At 37.6% G+C, this 14,166-nt stretch overlaps 1 protein-coding gene across 1 annotated transcript; it reads right to left on the reverse strand.

Annotated features, from left to right (window-relative positions):
- Positions 1–1,622: 1,622 nt before the first annotated feature.
- cdipt (CDP-diacylglycerol--inositol 3-phosphatidyltransferase (phosphatidylinositol synthase)) lies at positions 1,623–7,881 on the reverse strand. The gene is made up of 6 exons (XM_023403590.2): positions 7,708–7,881; positions 6,375–6,509; positions 6,009–6,162; positions 5,499–5,580; positions 5,308–5,389; positions 1,623–4,470 (listed from the first exon to the last, which is right to left on the reverse strand). The coding sequence occupies exons 1-6, from the start codon at positions 7,748–7,750 to the stop codon at positions 4,337–4,339; spliced, it is 630 nt and encodes a 209-aa protein (XP_023259358.1). The 5' UTR covers positions 7,751–7,881; the 3' UTR covers positions 1,623–4,336.
- Between the last annotated feature and the right edge of the window lie 6,285 nt (positions 7,882–14,166).

Consider the following 14,166-nt stretch of genomic DNA (forward strand, 5'->3'; position numbering starts at 1 on the left):
CAAAAACTCTCTCCCTCTCTCTTTCCCTCGCCCTCCCTCCCTCTCTGTCTTTCTTCCTTTTCTTTTTTTATCTCTTCTTCACCCCCTCTGTCCCTCTCCGCTTTAAAGGGAAAGTATTTTGTGTAAGCACCCTCCTCTCCTAGTGGACCCCGTCTCCTCCTCTCCTCTCGTCGCGTCCCTCTCGCCCCCGCCGCCGCCGCCGCCGCTGCTCGGTAGGCCGACAAATAATGAAATCCGACATTTATAGATTTTAGCCCCGCCGTTAATTCCCCCGCTTCGCTTTGAGGAGAAAACATCCACCGGTGCCTCTGAAAACACTCCTGCGGTCATCCGGACCGTGTTGACCGGACGCGCCAAACTCTCTCTCTTCGCTAAAATGGTGTCGGGTTTAGCTAAAACAAGCTTTATCCGCGCGAGCATCTTAAAGGTAACGATGCGCGCAAGTGCAACAGCTGGATCTAACCCCAGCAACCATGACGTCCACACAGAGCTCCGTTCAAAACACCTGACATTTCAGGTAGGCCGGCTTGTCCCAAGAAATTAACGGGGGTTATAAACAGGTCAACAATATTTTTTACCATTTAATGAGAGGCACTAAAATTCGGCATGTTTTTAATATACACCAAACTGTTTTATATTATTAAATCCCACCTATATAATAAGAAGTAGATTACAAAGGTAAAGATGAAAAATAATCATCAAATATAAAAATATATACTTATATATGACTGAGTATAAAATTGCACTTGTCTGAAGTGTCAGAATTGCACAGTTCGTATAGTTTATTAAGTATAAATAAATAAATATAAATCTGTAATAAATAATCTGAATATATATATAATGTAAAAAATATGATATATATGTCCTATATCAACAGTGATGTTGCCATATATGTTAACTATAAGGGGATATATTGTTATCACATACATACATCCTCTGGGTACATGAAGATATAGGTTTATAACATATATGAAATACCCACAGTAAAAGTTCATTAAAACATACATATAAAAATTCTATATTTAGATGTAGATATATGTCTACAATATAAGCATACATACATAAACATACATATTTGTATTTATATGAAATAATTTCAAATTTATAATAGGTTTCATATAATTTTTAAATATTTCTACATATATTTCCTATGTGGACATTCAATATATGTACATGTGTTACATTTGCTGGGTGATAGCACAACATCTAGTTTAAAAGCCAATATCAGTAGTTTTTATTGTTAAAAGCAGCTAATATACTTTCATGTCAGGGAGAGAAATGTGTCATAATTAATGCAAATAATTCACTTTTAACAGACTTAAATATAAAAGTTTGGTCACTTGCTGAATAAATTACATATTCTGTTGAATTTTGAAGGTAAAACAAGTGAATAAACCCCTGCAGCAAACAGTTAAAGCTCTGTTATGGTTTATGTAATGAACTTATAAAATTGAGAAATAATTACACAGTAATTGTGAGTACTCAGCGACTCCCCCCCCCTTTCCAGCTGTTAAACATGGGGGTGAAAAGAAAGTGAAAAGAGGCTCATCAGTGTAAAACACTCCTCGACCTGTAGAAACCCTGCACATAAAACAGGAAGTAAAAAACAAAACAAAAGCCTGTTTTCATGTTTTCATCGTCTTTATTTTGCAGCTGCTTTTACAGTGAATTCAAACCACCTGCACTCCAAGCAAAAATAACCGTCAAATATGTAATTACTACAATCAATATCTTAAATATAACACCAGCCTTGGCTTTGCTGCTCATGTACATTTATATTTTAGAATAATACATTATAGGAAATAAATTTCATCATAAACAAAGAGGCGGATATTTAAATCTCTACAGTTTTAACACACGTTCTGCAGTGAAACGAAGCTTCACACTCCGTCAGCAGCACAAACGTTTCTTTAGTGACGTTAAAAAACCACAAACGATAATACTTGGTGCTCTCCACGCGAGGTTTAACTTATGACCTGCATAACTTTCTAACTGTCTACGTACGATAAGAAACACCTCCTCTACCACAAATAAAGAACAACGTCCCAACACACTCGCAGGAATCACAACAACTGAACGGTGAGAAAAGCGGCTCGGAGGTCACTGAAGGATATTAAAGCGTGAACTCGCTCCCTGTGAAGTTCTGTGTTAATGGAACAAAGAGCTTTTACCTCCAGAGGAAAGTGTGCGAGGCATCAGCTGTTGGTCTGTGTCGCACACTTCAGGGACACAATCTCAAAATTCACAATAAAAACTAAAGAAATGAGGAATAAAGGTGGATTTTTACCTGCAAGTTTTTTATTTCCACCTCAAACAGCTGCTGTTTCTGACGCTCGGATGTTTTAGAAAATATTTTACAGATCCAGTGATGAGAGAGAACTTTGTGTCAGGGGCCGGTTACACAAAACACCTTAACTTTTCCACTTAAGATTTAATTTCTCCTTAGCTGAGGGAGTTACTTCAGCACAGAATCTCTTAAAAGGTTTTCCTTAGTTAAGGAAAAAAGTTGAGAAATTTACAGCAATGGAAGAGATTTTACAGCAGTAGGATTCTACTGTTGCCATGGAAACAGTAGGAGTTTAAGACTAAGATAAGGCGAAAACCCTTAAATACTTAAGGGAACATTTTAAGACCTTAACTCAGACTTTAAGGAAAATCTTAACTTAAGGTGTTTTTGTGCAACTGGCTCCAGCTGTTTCTCCTGCATCACACTTCCTTTGTCTTTTTTTTTTTGCTCTTCAGTTTATTAAGAAAACCAGTGACATTTGTTTTATTTGCATTTTTCCTGCTCAAAAATAGTTTCTGGTTAATTTTCTACAGGTCAAATGTTTTGCATTAGTGATTTATAACTGATCAATAAAACATTAATCAAAGACCATTAATGACGCCATGAAGAGCTGTCAGCTGTCAATCTGCATTTCATCTTCTTCTTCATACTGGTTGTTCTGGTTACCAGTATGAACTACACTATATACAGTATATACAGTATATATATATATATATATACTGTATATATATACTATAATATTTATCAGTGATATTTTTGCATCGATACATTTCTGAATAAATGTGATATTTAGTCTTTTTAAAGCGTCGTGTTCAGACACCAGACTGTCAGACTATGAAAGGAAACTGTGAGTGACGGAGCTTTAACTGTCAAACACAATGAGAATGATGTGAAGGGAAATGAGGCGGCGCCGACACAGTGAGGTGTTCGTCACCGTCTCTGAGCTCGACGGCGAGTTTCACAAACAAACAGCGAATATTAAACTGATATTTATTGTTTCAGGAGCCGCAGGATTAAAATGATCCACAGAACAAAGATCTGCTCCGGAGGAAAGAAACTCAAGATCATGAAGTTGTTCTGGCTCCAGTTTGTTTCTCTGCGTCATTTTCACATTAAAGTCACAGAGTGAAGAAGATAAATGAAGCAAAAAGGTCGTTCAACTAGTTTCCACTGTGTTGAAGGAATTTTCAGAAGAAAAAAAACACGACAATCAAAACATATAGAAAAAAACCCCCCAATAAAAATAAGAAATTTAAATCATTTCATTAAAGCAAATGAAACTGGAAATGACAAATATTGGATTATTTTAGTCATTAGTTACTTTTCGGATCAATCAATCAATATTTTGGTCAATAAAACGAAAGGAAATAGTGAATAATGCCCAGCAGGAGTTTCCAAAGTCGAATGTCACCAACAATCAAACAGAATATTAAATCTATATTATTTACAATATGAAATCTATAATCTGTTTCTAATCTATCAAACAGCAAAAAGCAGGAAATCCTTCCATCTGAGAAGCTGCATCATTCAGCTCCAACATTAAATAACTACGGCTGCATTTAATTCTCATATTGATTAATCCGATGACTAGTGTTTCAATTGATGCATCAGAGCTGCAAAATAAATTTAATATAGACAAATGCGTGTGACTGAGGTGTGATCACAGCGGAGGGGAGGAACAAACCGGGGCCAGAAATATCACCATCTAATGATATGGATGAGACAGTATGAGTTTATATTGTGAAATACAGATTCTGAGGGGAAGTAAAACCACGACATCTTCACTGTTTGTTTGTAAAAACGGATCAGAGCAGAGAAAACTGGAATCTGTTGTTTCGTCTTTGACCTTTCAGCCTCTCACCTGCCTGGAGTTGGAATTTCTTATGATTCATATTTGGTCATAAAAAAAGAAAAAAAGAAAAGAAAGAACCGTTTCCACGTCTTATTAAAGTCGCCTCAGTCCACGCAGCCTCCTGTTCCCCTCTAGAGAATCTGAATAAATAAAAACCTGTGATGATGGATTTGTTGTCGCTGGACTCTCCGACCTCCTCACTGCTTCTTCTCTCGCTCGGCGGCGTCCATGGCGGCCATGTTCTGGGAGGCGGTGATGAGGTGCAGGAGGCTGATGCCGGACTTCAGCAGGCAGATGGTCCCGCAGAGTCCCTGCAGCCAGTAGAGCCAGGCTGCAGCAGGAAGCACAGACCTCACATTCAACCTCATCATTTAACCTTATTACACAGGTTATAACAGAGTATGATGTCGTTCATAAGTGTTTATTAATGTTCAGTATCTGCTACATGTTTTATATTATTACAGCTGTGTTTTATTACTTATCTGTTTATACAGCAGGAGTCAACTAACACTTAGAACTGCTTACAGCTGCGTTATAGTCTGGTTATTAATCCAGTTATTACCCGTTCATATACTGCACATAAATACTGCAACTATTGCTGTTTTAAACGTCCCATATCTTATTTTGTTTCTGAGTTTTATTGATCACAGCTCCCTCAGTGTCTGACGCCGCGTTCATGTGGAGTCAGAATAATCGGAAAAATGAGTTTCCGACTGTAAAAGCTTCACGTGAACATGGCGGACGACAGTAAATCTTTGGTTCATGGTGCAAATTCACATATGACATATAAATGTTTTGCCAACATTTAATTTGTAATATAATGTAGTTTAAAAGTTATTTATTAGCAGTAACTAATAGATAATAGATAAAATACAGACGATCGTTCAGCATCCATGTTGTTTCTACATTCAGACTTAAAGCTCCATATTTTCTTCTTCTTCTGTGTTTTATTCTGTTTTATACCTGAACAGACCCCGAGCACTATATGAAACACTCTGAATAAAAACTGAAAATAAAGATTTGATTATTTACTGGACACTTAATAGGAAAACAGGAAAACATGGTGAAGACCTCATGTTCCTGTGACTGTATCTGTGGCTGTTAACCCAAACTCTGACGCGTTAATCGCAGCTGAGCAGGAAGAGGAAGAGGAAGAGGAAGGTCTTACCAGCAGGCTCTGGGATGTAATGAAGAAGGTAGAGCAGACAGAAGAAGAGTTCGTTCCCAGCGCACATCACAAACAGCACCGGCTGCACGAGACAAAAACAGAGTCAGTGTGAGTTTGACATCAACACAGGTTGTAGATCATAAACCATCAGCTTCCTGTCTCTGTGAGCGGAGACGGACTGAGATCCTGACCTTGGAGGTGTAGTAGATCCGGAGGACGGGGTTGCCGGAGAGGTCGATGGTCTTGTGACTGGCTGATCCTTTTATCGTGGAGCTGAGGGAGAAGAAGAAAGAAAAGTGATGAGGAAGCAGCAGCAGCTCAGTGAGTCCGACCTGACAGGGATTTATATCTGTGCGGAGAAGAGACGCTGAATATGGAAGACGACATGAAGAAAGATGAAACTAGAATCACCTCCTCGTGGTCGTATCCCTCCACCACTCAGAATAGTTCCAGGTTACATCTGTTTATCCAGAGTCGTATAAAATATGAACCCTTTGTGTGAAGTAATTGCTGTGAGGTCCTGAGTAATGGCTAAAAAGTGTTTTCTGAGGTCACACTGACCTTGACCTTTGACCTTTAGCCACCAAAATCTAATCAGTTCATCCTTGAGTTCAGATGAACGTGACATGACGCTCACATGGAAAACTGCAGGGTCACATGTAGAGAAAGAGACAGCACAGGTGAAGGTGCTGATGTCTCACCTGTGCAGGTGCAGCCAGTGGCTGGCGATGTCCAGACACATGCTGAGCTGGAACAGGAAGGTGAAGGAGGGGTAGAGCAGGGACAGGTTCACCAGCAGACACATGGTGGCACAGCGGTCTGTCAACATGTCCATCATGGCTCCGAACTTGGTGGCTGATGGGAAACATCAGAGAATCAGGGTCATGTGATCTGGAGACGCTGTTCAGGTCTTTATGCAACAGGAAGCTGTTTGTTAAATAAAGTTGTCAGCAGGTTAAAAAAAAAAAAACCTTTTTAGTCTGGCTTTTAAGATGTCTAATTGATTGATTGATTGATTGATTGGGTGATTGATCCCGAGTGGAGATTAGAGCCCTGCAGATACATACACTGGTTGAGCGCTCGTGCAGCGTGGCCGTCAAACGCGTCGAGCAGAGCGCTGAGCAGGTAGCAGAAGACCGCCGGCCACGGACAGCAGGGCATCAGGTAGAAGGAGATCAGGGCCAACGCCACACGGGCGTAACCTGCAGGGACAAGGAGAGGACAGAGGAGAGGACAGAGGAGAGGACAGAGGAGAGGACAGAGGAGAGGACAGAGGAGAGGAGAGGACAAGGAGAGGACAGAGGAGAGGACAGAGGAGAGGACAGAGGAGAGGACAGGACAGAGGAGAGGACAAGGAGAGGACAGAGGAGAGGACATAGGAGAGGACAGAGGAGAGGACAGAGGAGAGGACATAGGAGAGGACAGAGGAGAGGACAGAGGAGAGGACAGAGGAGAGGACAGAGGAGAGGACAGAGGAGAGGACAGAGGAGAGGACAGAGGAGAACCAGACAGGAAGTGTGACCATAGACAGAGAGGAAGACGACTCCTTAATCAAACTGTCATTTCCTGTTATTTCTGTTTTTATTGTGTTTCTATGGCAACTATCGATTATTTACAATGTCCGTCATTTTCTCAATCAGTCAATTAATCGTTTGTTCCTACAAAGCCAGAAAATAGTGAAAAGAGTCAAGGAGACGTCATAAAAATGTCAAAACCCAGAGATACAGTTTCCTATCATCCTATCCTACAAAGAAAAGCATCAAATACTCACATTTGTGAAGCTGGAACCAGATAAAGTTTGACAGTTATGGTTTAAAAAAATGATCATTCAATCATAAATAACCATTTCATGCCCAATTGTACTGCAGAAAGGACAGGAACTGGCCTTTTGGTTTAATATAGAGGGAAAATGCTCGGCACATGTTCCAGAACCCAAAGTGAAATCTGTAAATTGCTGATTTTGGTGATTTTCACTTTACAACATGTGACAAAAAAAACATCAAATCTTCACATCCAAGAAGCTTGAACCTGAAAATGTTTATTTTTATATTCATCACATGAATAAAATTATTCCTTTGAATCATTTCAGTCTTTCTACATGTTCCTGCACCTCATCACAACTCAAGTGTCAAATAATTCACTATAAACCAAGCAAAAACTGGAGAAAAATAAAGTTAATTCAGCTTCATTTTTTAGCCCTTTCATCCACTGGTGAGCCTCGTAATTAAAGATATTTAAAACACAGATAGAGATAGATATGTGGCTTAAATTCTGATTTGTTTGTCGATTAAATTTGGCACTTTTTGAACGGAGTTTGGTCTGACACCGTCTTGACAGAACCTACTGTACGTTGCTAACGCTAAAGCTAGCTACATGTTGGCAAAGACGTTAAAAACTCACCGATTAAATTGGGAACGAAGAGGAAAATGTTTTCCTGCGCCATCTTTGAGCTTCTTGGCGGGTTTTAGCGGAACCACTGTGTCTTCTTGAACGAGTCAGCGGCGTCAATTCACTCGAATTTCAGAAACTGTACAAACGACAGTTGAATTTTGGTTTGAGCGACGACTTCCGCCCAGCCGATTTATGGAAAGCGGCAAAATAAGATGACCGCTTCCGGTGGATTTATTTTCAAACTAAAAGCACCACCTAGTAAGTAAGTTGTGTTTGATCAGTATGTTTTAAAATATTCTGTTTTTCAAGTGATTAATACTCAAACATCTCAGTCAAGGTCGTATTATTACATTATAGCCGAACTGTAAGGCTGACAACAAACAGTTACTTTGATTAGCAATACATATGATAATTATTTTTTAAATTATTGATTGATTGTTCAATTAATACATTAGAAAATAGTTTTAAAAAATAGTGCACAGAGGATAGAAATACTCAAATATTGCACACGTTTGTAATGTAATGTTAGAATTGCACAGTTAGTATAAGTACAAATAAGTAAATAATGAAGTAATGCCAAACAAATGTCCATCTTTAGTCCCTTAAACACAATAATGCTGAGTTTACTGTCGTAGAAAACTTATTAATTTCACATTCAAGGAGCTGATTAATCATCATGTCTTGAATATTAGCTTTAAATGTTTTTACGCTTGAAAACCAAATGTTGTGCTTTTATTTTGAAAACAAACTCTACTTCCTGGTTCCTGGTGTTTCCTGTTTGTGTCCAGCTTGACTACAGTCACGATGTGAGGTGAAGCAGCTCCACTCCCCTTTAATCATTTCTCCCAGAAACAGATTGAAAAGTTATTTTTAGGTTCCTGGTGTTTTCACTCAGAGGAAGAGGCTCAGTGTCACCAGGGAACACAGGAAACCATGGAGAAGGTCGAGACTTTAATTATATTAATAGGTCATCAGTTAAAGATGAACAAACGTTAATGATTTGGTAAGATGTTTAAATGGAAGAACTCAGATTTTTTACTTGTTAGTATCAAAATCTACTTAAAGTACCAAAATGCTCGTTAATGGAGGGTCTGTTTTAGACTAAAATGTATTATTATTGATGTATTAATCATCACTTCAATGTTGCAGCTGGAGTTCATTTAGACTTTATAAACTGGGATCAATGAAGTTTAATACATCATAAATTATCTGCTCATTCTTATCATGCAGCACATGGAAAATTAAATCAAACAAAATGGAAAAATGTGCAAAATTTTATATGACATATTTAATATCTTTGGAAATAAAAAGATCTCAACGATAATTTAAAATAAAATTATTTGAGTTTGACCTCCTGGAGATTTTTAATAAAAAAACAAAAAAGCAAGAAACAAAAACAATAAAGACAAAGCGACTCTTCTGTTTTTGTTCATTTATTTCTCCAAAATTACTTTGTTACGTTTCTGTACAACTCGTCTTCAACACTCCTCCAAACATTTTGCATTGAACCTGAACATTTGAAACTCGGCCTCCGGCTGTAAAAACAGATTTCAATCCAACCACGACCGTTCATGTCTGACAGACACACAAACACCGACTCCTCATCATCATCATCATCATCATCATCATCATCATCATCATCATCATCATCATCATCCTCCTCCTCATCCTCACAGCTGCTCCTGTCAGTTTCTCCTGCTGGCCACAAACAACACAACAGTCAGGGGGTGTTTTCTTTTGGTTTTTTGGGAACATTAAAAACTGCACCAGGAAACGATGGACCCAAACAGAAACAAGGAATTAATTCGTCCAATGAAGGAAAAAAAAAAAAAAAAAAAAAAAAAAAAAAAAACAGCTCTGCTTTCTGGGAAATTCACTTGCTGCTTTTCTGTTTTTGTCTGTGTGAAATTTAAAATTGTATATTAATAATCTATCAATATTATCTTTTTAATATTTTCAGCTGATGGTTGAACAAACTCGGATGTTTTAGACATTTTTCACTATTTTCTGTCACTGTAGATCAAATGTTCAAATGGAGAAAATCAATCAACAGATTAATGTAGGGCTGCAGCTAATGATTATCTTAATTACTGATTAATCTGCTGATGATTTCTTCAATTGATCGATTTTTTCTTCTATAAAATAAAAACAGAAAAATAAAAAAAATCTGAAACACTGAGACCAGCCAGAGAAATGTTGGTATTTCAATTACTCAAATATTTACAGAATAATGTGATAATTAATGCTCAGAAAATTAATTGAGCTGGTTCTTGCTTAAAGAAATTTAAATAAGCATTTTCACTATTTTCCAACAATTTATCGGGAAAAAATTTACTTAAATTTTTTTTTTTTTTGTTTAAATCAGCAGATGAATCGATAATAAAAATAATCATCAGTTGCAGGATGAGACTAAATGAACTGAATCCGGAGAAGACAGCAAACATGAAAACTTCCCAAAATAAATTCCTTAAATTTTGAGGTGACAGAACAGAAATCCTGGGTCAGCATCGGCTCCGTCAGGAAACGTCTCCAACAGGAAATTTCCCAAAGTGTCAAACATCAGTGACTCTGAGCCGCGACGACAACATCAGCATCAGAGACATGGACTCGTCTGTCGGAGGAGCTTTGACTTTATCTTCCTCGTGCAGCTTTAATTGGCAAAAACAACAGAATAATCCAGGAATGATCAGCACTGAAAGTCTTTAAAAAAAAAAAATTAAAAAAAAAAACATTTAAAAAAGATAAAAGTTGGCAAAATGAAATCTCACGGTTCAGACATTTTTCTCTTGGATTTGAGGAAGGGGAGAAGCAGAGTTCATCCACCCCCAGCCAGCAGACTCCCACCAACAACAGATCAGTGAACGTCTCTCAGCGTCTCCACACGGGATAAAAGTCCAGCATGTCCTGTAGTGATGCATCAGCGGAGGGAAAATTAAAAGAGAGAGAAATTCTACAGCTTCCACTGATTTTTCTCACCGACGACTTGATTCGTCTCCGTAACGTCAACATTTGCACAAATATGAAGGAAACAAAGAAAAATTTTGCAAAAGCCAAGAAATGTGTTTGTTTTAAATCCACCCAAACATTCTTTCACTATCAGTTCAAATGAGGTAGACGAGACGACTAAAGACAGCATCAGATCACTCAGGTCGTCTCTCTGCAGCAGGGATGGAAACAACTAAATAAAATCTACTGAAATCCTGATTGATGCTCCAGCTGTGGAGACGCCGCTGCAGAAAGTCACCACGCGATTTTTTTTCTACCCATTCGGACTGTGCAAAACCAAATGAAGAGGTGTTAAATAAGAACAGAGGAGAGTGGAGAACCAGAGTGTTCAATATTAAACCTGTTAGAGTTACTTAAGGATCAATAATCACATTATAAACTGCGTCAAATATGAAATAATTCGTTATAATAAAATGTTATTGCATCACTTTTTTTCAGTGTATTTCTGACAACAGTGGTGAAAAGCCTGAAACTGTTATTTTCATTATTGATAACTGTCGACTATTTTTTCAATTGATCAATATTTTAGACAAAAAAAAAACTAATCAGGAACTATTTTGATAAAAAGGAAAAATCGTTTTATTTTATTTTATTTTTTTTTTAAAACAAAAATGACAAAAACTCTCGTTTCAGTTTCTTTACTTGAACGTGTCAGAAAACTAAATGTCTCAAACTGAAACGAGGCGTTTTCACTATTTTTCGGGCATTTTATTGACAAATCAACTAATCGATTAACTGAAAAAAGAATCATACATTTTAATCAATAATGAAAATATTGGAGGTTTGTAAAAACATCAGATAATAGTGAAAAATTTCCATCACAATCCTCAGTGTTAAAACTGCTGTTATGAAATAAAACTTGTATCCAATTATCCTGTAGAATTGAATGAAGAAATAATATTTCATATTTTTTCCCCCAATTGTTTCACTAATTCTTAGTTTGTTTTTTTACATCATTTATTTCTGATCATTTATTTCCTCAGGTTTTTTATTGAACACTTTGGGCTCCACATTTCGCAGGTTACAATGTTTGAGTGAAAGTCCTTCGGACAGTGAGGAGTAAAGGAGAGTGAAATATAAAGAAAAAAAAGAAAACATATGGCACCAAATGTAGTGAAAGAATCTGAAAATGCGTCTCAGCTCGACTGTGGACGCTCCACATTTTAATACTGGCTCAAAATTAAAAAAGAAGAAGTAGAACGCAGCCCTGCCCAGAACTGTAGACTCCCACCCTGAGACCTCGGCAAGGAATGCTGGGAAAGGTAGTCCTTTTGTCCTCCTTAAAAACACTAATATTTTTTTTTTTATAGCTCTATCACAGTAACATTGCGCTTATTCCCCACCTAGTGGTCAAAATTGGCAATTACATTTCAAAAAAACTTAAAAATTAGCATAACAACATAAATATTCCAACTGCAGTAGTAGTAATAATAATGATAGCATCTATTTGTCTGCATCTAGTACAAACCGCTTTAACTCACGTGACAAAATAATCATCATTATTATTATTACTCTAACACAGTCTCAGAGTTAGTGCTTCTATGTACACAGGTAAGTACAATGCAAGTCAAAAGTGTTTGGACAGTGAACAATCTTCAGTATACCTGCTACATTTACACAGGTATCTTACATTTATATGCACTTATATATAAATAGGTAGTGTGCATGTTATTCATACAAATGTCGTCTGTACACGAGCTCCATGCACCGGATCAACTCCTCGTAACTCACATGTACATCTTATCTACAGATGCAGACAGACTGTGGGGAGACAGGTGTAGGTGTAGGTTACGTTGTCAGCGCTGCGCACACACACACACGCACACACACACACACGCACACACAACACACTCTCTGGCAGCTTCCCTTTAAAGGAACAATCCCACATTTTGGAGATTTTCTTATTTGCTGTTTCAACAACAAGCGAGGTGAGAAAGACGGATCATCGAGTCCAGAATCCTGGATCTGGTTCGTCTTGTTTAGCACAGCAGGGAGGAAACACTCGTCTCTTTGACAGGAAATCATTTTCCAACAGCTTCAAACTGATCTTGTTTTCATGTCGTCACTGATAGTGTAAAAAATACGCACTTATTATTATTATTAATAATAATAATAATAATAATAATAATAATAATAATAATAATAATAATAATAGGTGGGTTCATTATAAAAAGCCTTAAAATGTCCAAAAATACTAAATTAAGATAACTTCAGATTTGGAGTAAGTGAAGTCAGAGGATTGTTTGATCTGATCTGACATCAGATAAAAAGTGTGAATTAATGAGCGCAGCAGTTTAATGGCAGTAATGTAGTTTATGTGATTTCTGTGTCCAGCTGCACAAAACACCTTAAGGTTTTCCTTAAAGTTCAACTTAAGATTTCCTTAAAATAAGAACAGTTGCACAAAACACCCTTAACCTTAAAGTTTCCTTCTGATTTTCACTTAAGTCTCACAAGTTTTCTCCTCCTCAGTCTGATGCTGAAAGATCCCTTAAAGCCAGTTCAGACCTTAGAGACCAAACTAAGGGAAAAGCTTCAGGTGCCTCAGATTGATCAACATGTCTGAGTTCATGGTGATAAATGACGAGTCTGAACCTGATGGAGCCTCCACCAGAGGAATTGATCTATTGATTTTGCTCTATAGATCTGATCAGTTTATGACTCATCCGACCTTCTAAAGCTGATCACTCCACTTTCTTTCTTCTGGCCGACTGAGATGTTCACTGCTATCACAAGCGCTAATGCTACCAAACAAACTCCAGTCTCCATGGAAACTGGAGAATATTACTGCTGTAAAAACTCTTTCATTGCTGCAAATGCCTCAACGTTTTCCCTTAAAGGAAGGAAAGTTATTCTGTGTCTCTACCTTAAGTAACTCTGTCAGCTAAGGACAAAATTTAACCTTAAGTGTCGTACTTAAACGTGCTTTGTGCAACCGGCCTCAGGTCTTTCATTTGTTGGAGCAGCTATAAACAAACATCCACTGAGCAGTTTCTAGGAAACATGACGTATTGACGTTAAAATATAAAATCAATAACAGCAGCAGCGTTTCCAAAAGTGTCTGTGTTCGGGGTTTGAAATCGTAGTAGTGTGGACGCAGCATTAGTTAGTTGCTAGTGAAGCTATAAAGTCTCATTATCTCTTTCTTCAGCCTGTAGATGTGACAGTTTGAAGCTGTTGTTTCCTTCTGCTTCAAGCTAAAAAAAAAAATTAAAAAAAAGACTGATCAAACTGATCAATAACCTTCTCCTCTGACTCTTGCTGAGACAAGCTCGGCTCCTAAATGTGTGACTGTTCCTTTAAGAAGGTTAAAGGGCAGTGGTAGACCTGTCTCAGGTCGACCCAACAAAAAGATGGCAGTGTGTTTTTTTTACTGTCATTTACAGAATCTTATCACTACAAATAAAAGAATTATGTTTTCAAGAAAATCTTCCCTTGGTTGACTCCTGTGGCCCCCCACCC

Source organism: Seriola lalandi, unplaced genomic scaffold, assembly GCF_002814215.2.
Source record: "Seriola lalandi dorsalis isolate HSWRI2012SDOR001 ecotype SW California unplaced genomic scaffold, Sedor1 jcf7180002054148, whole genome shotgun sequence".
NCBI lineage: Eukaryota > Metazoa > Chordata > Actinopteri > Carangiformes > Carangidae > Seriola > Seriola lalandi.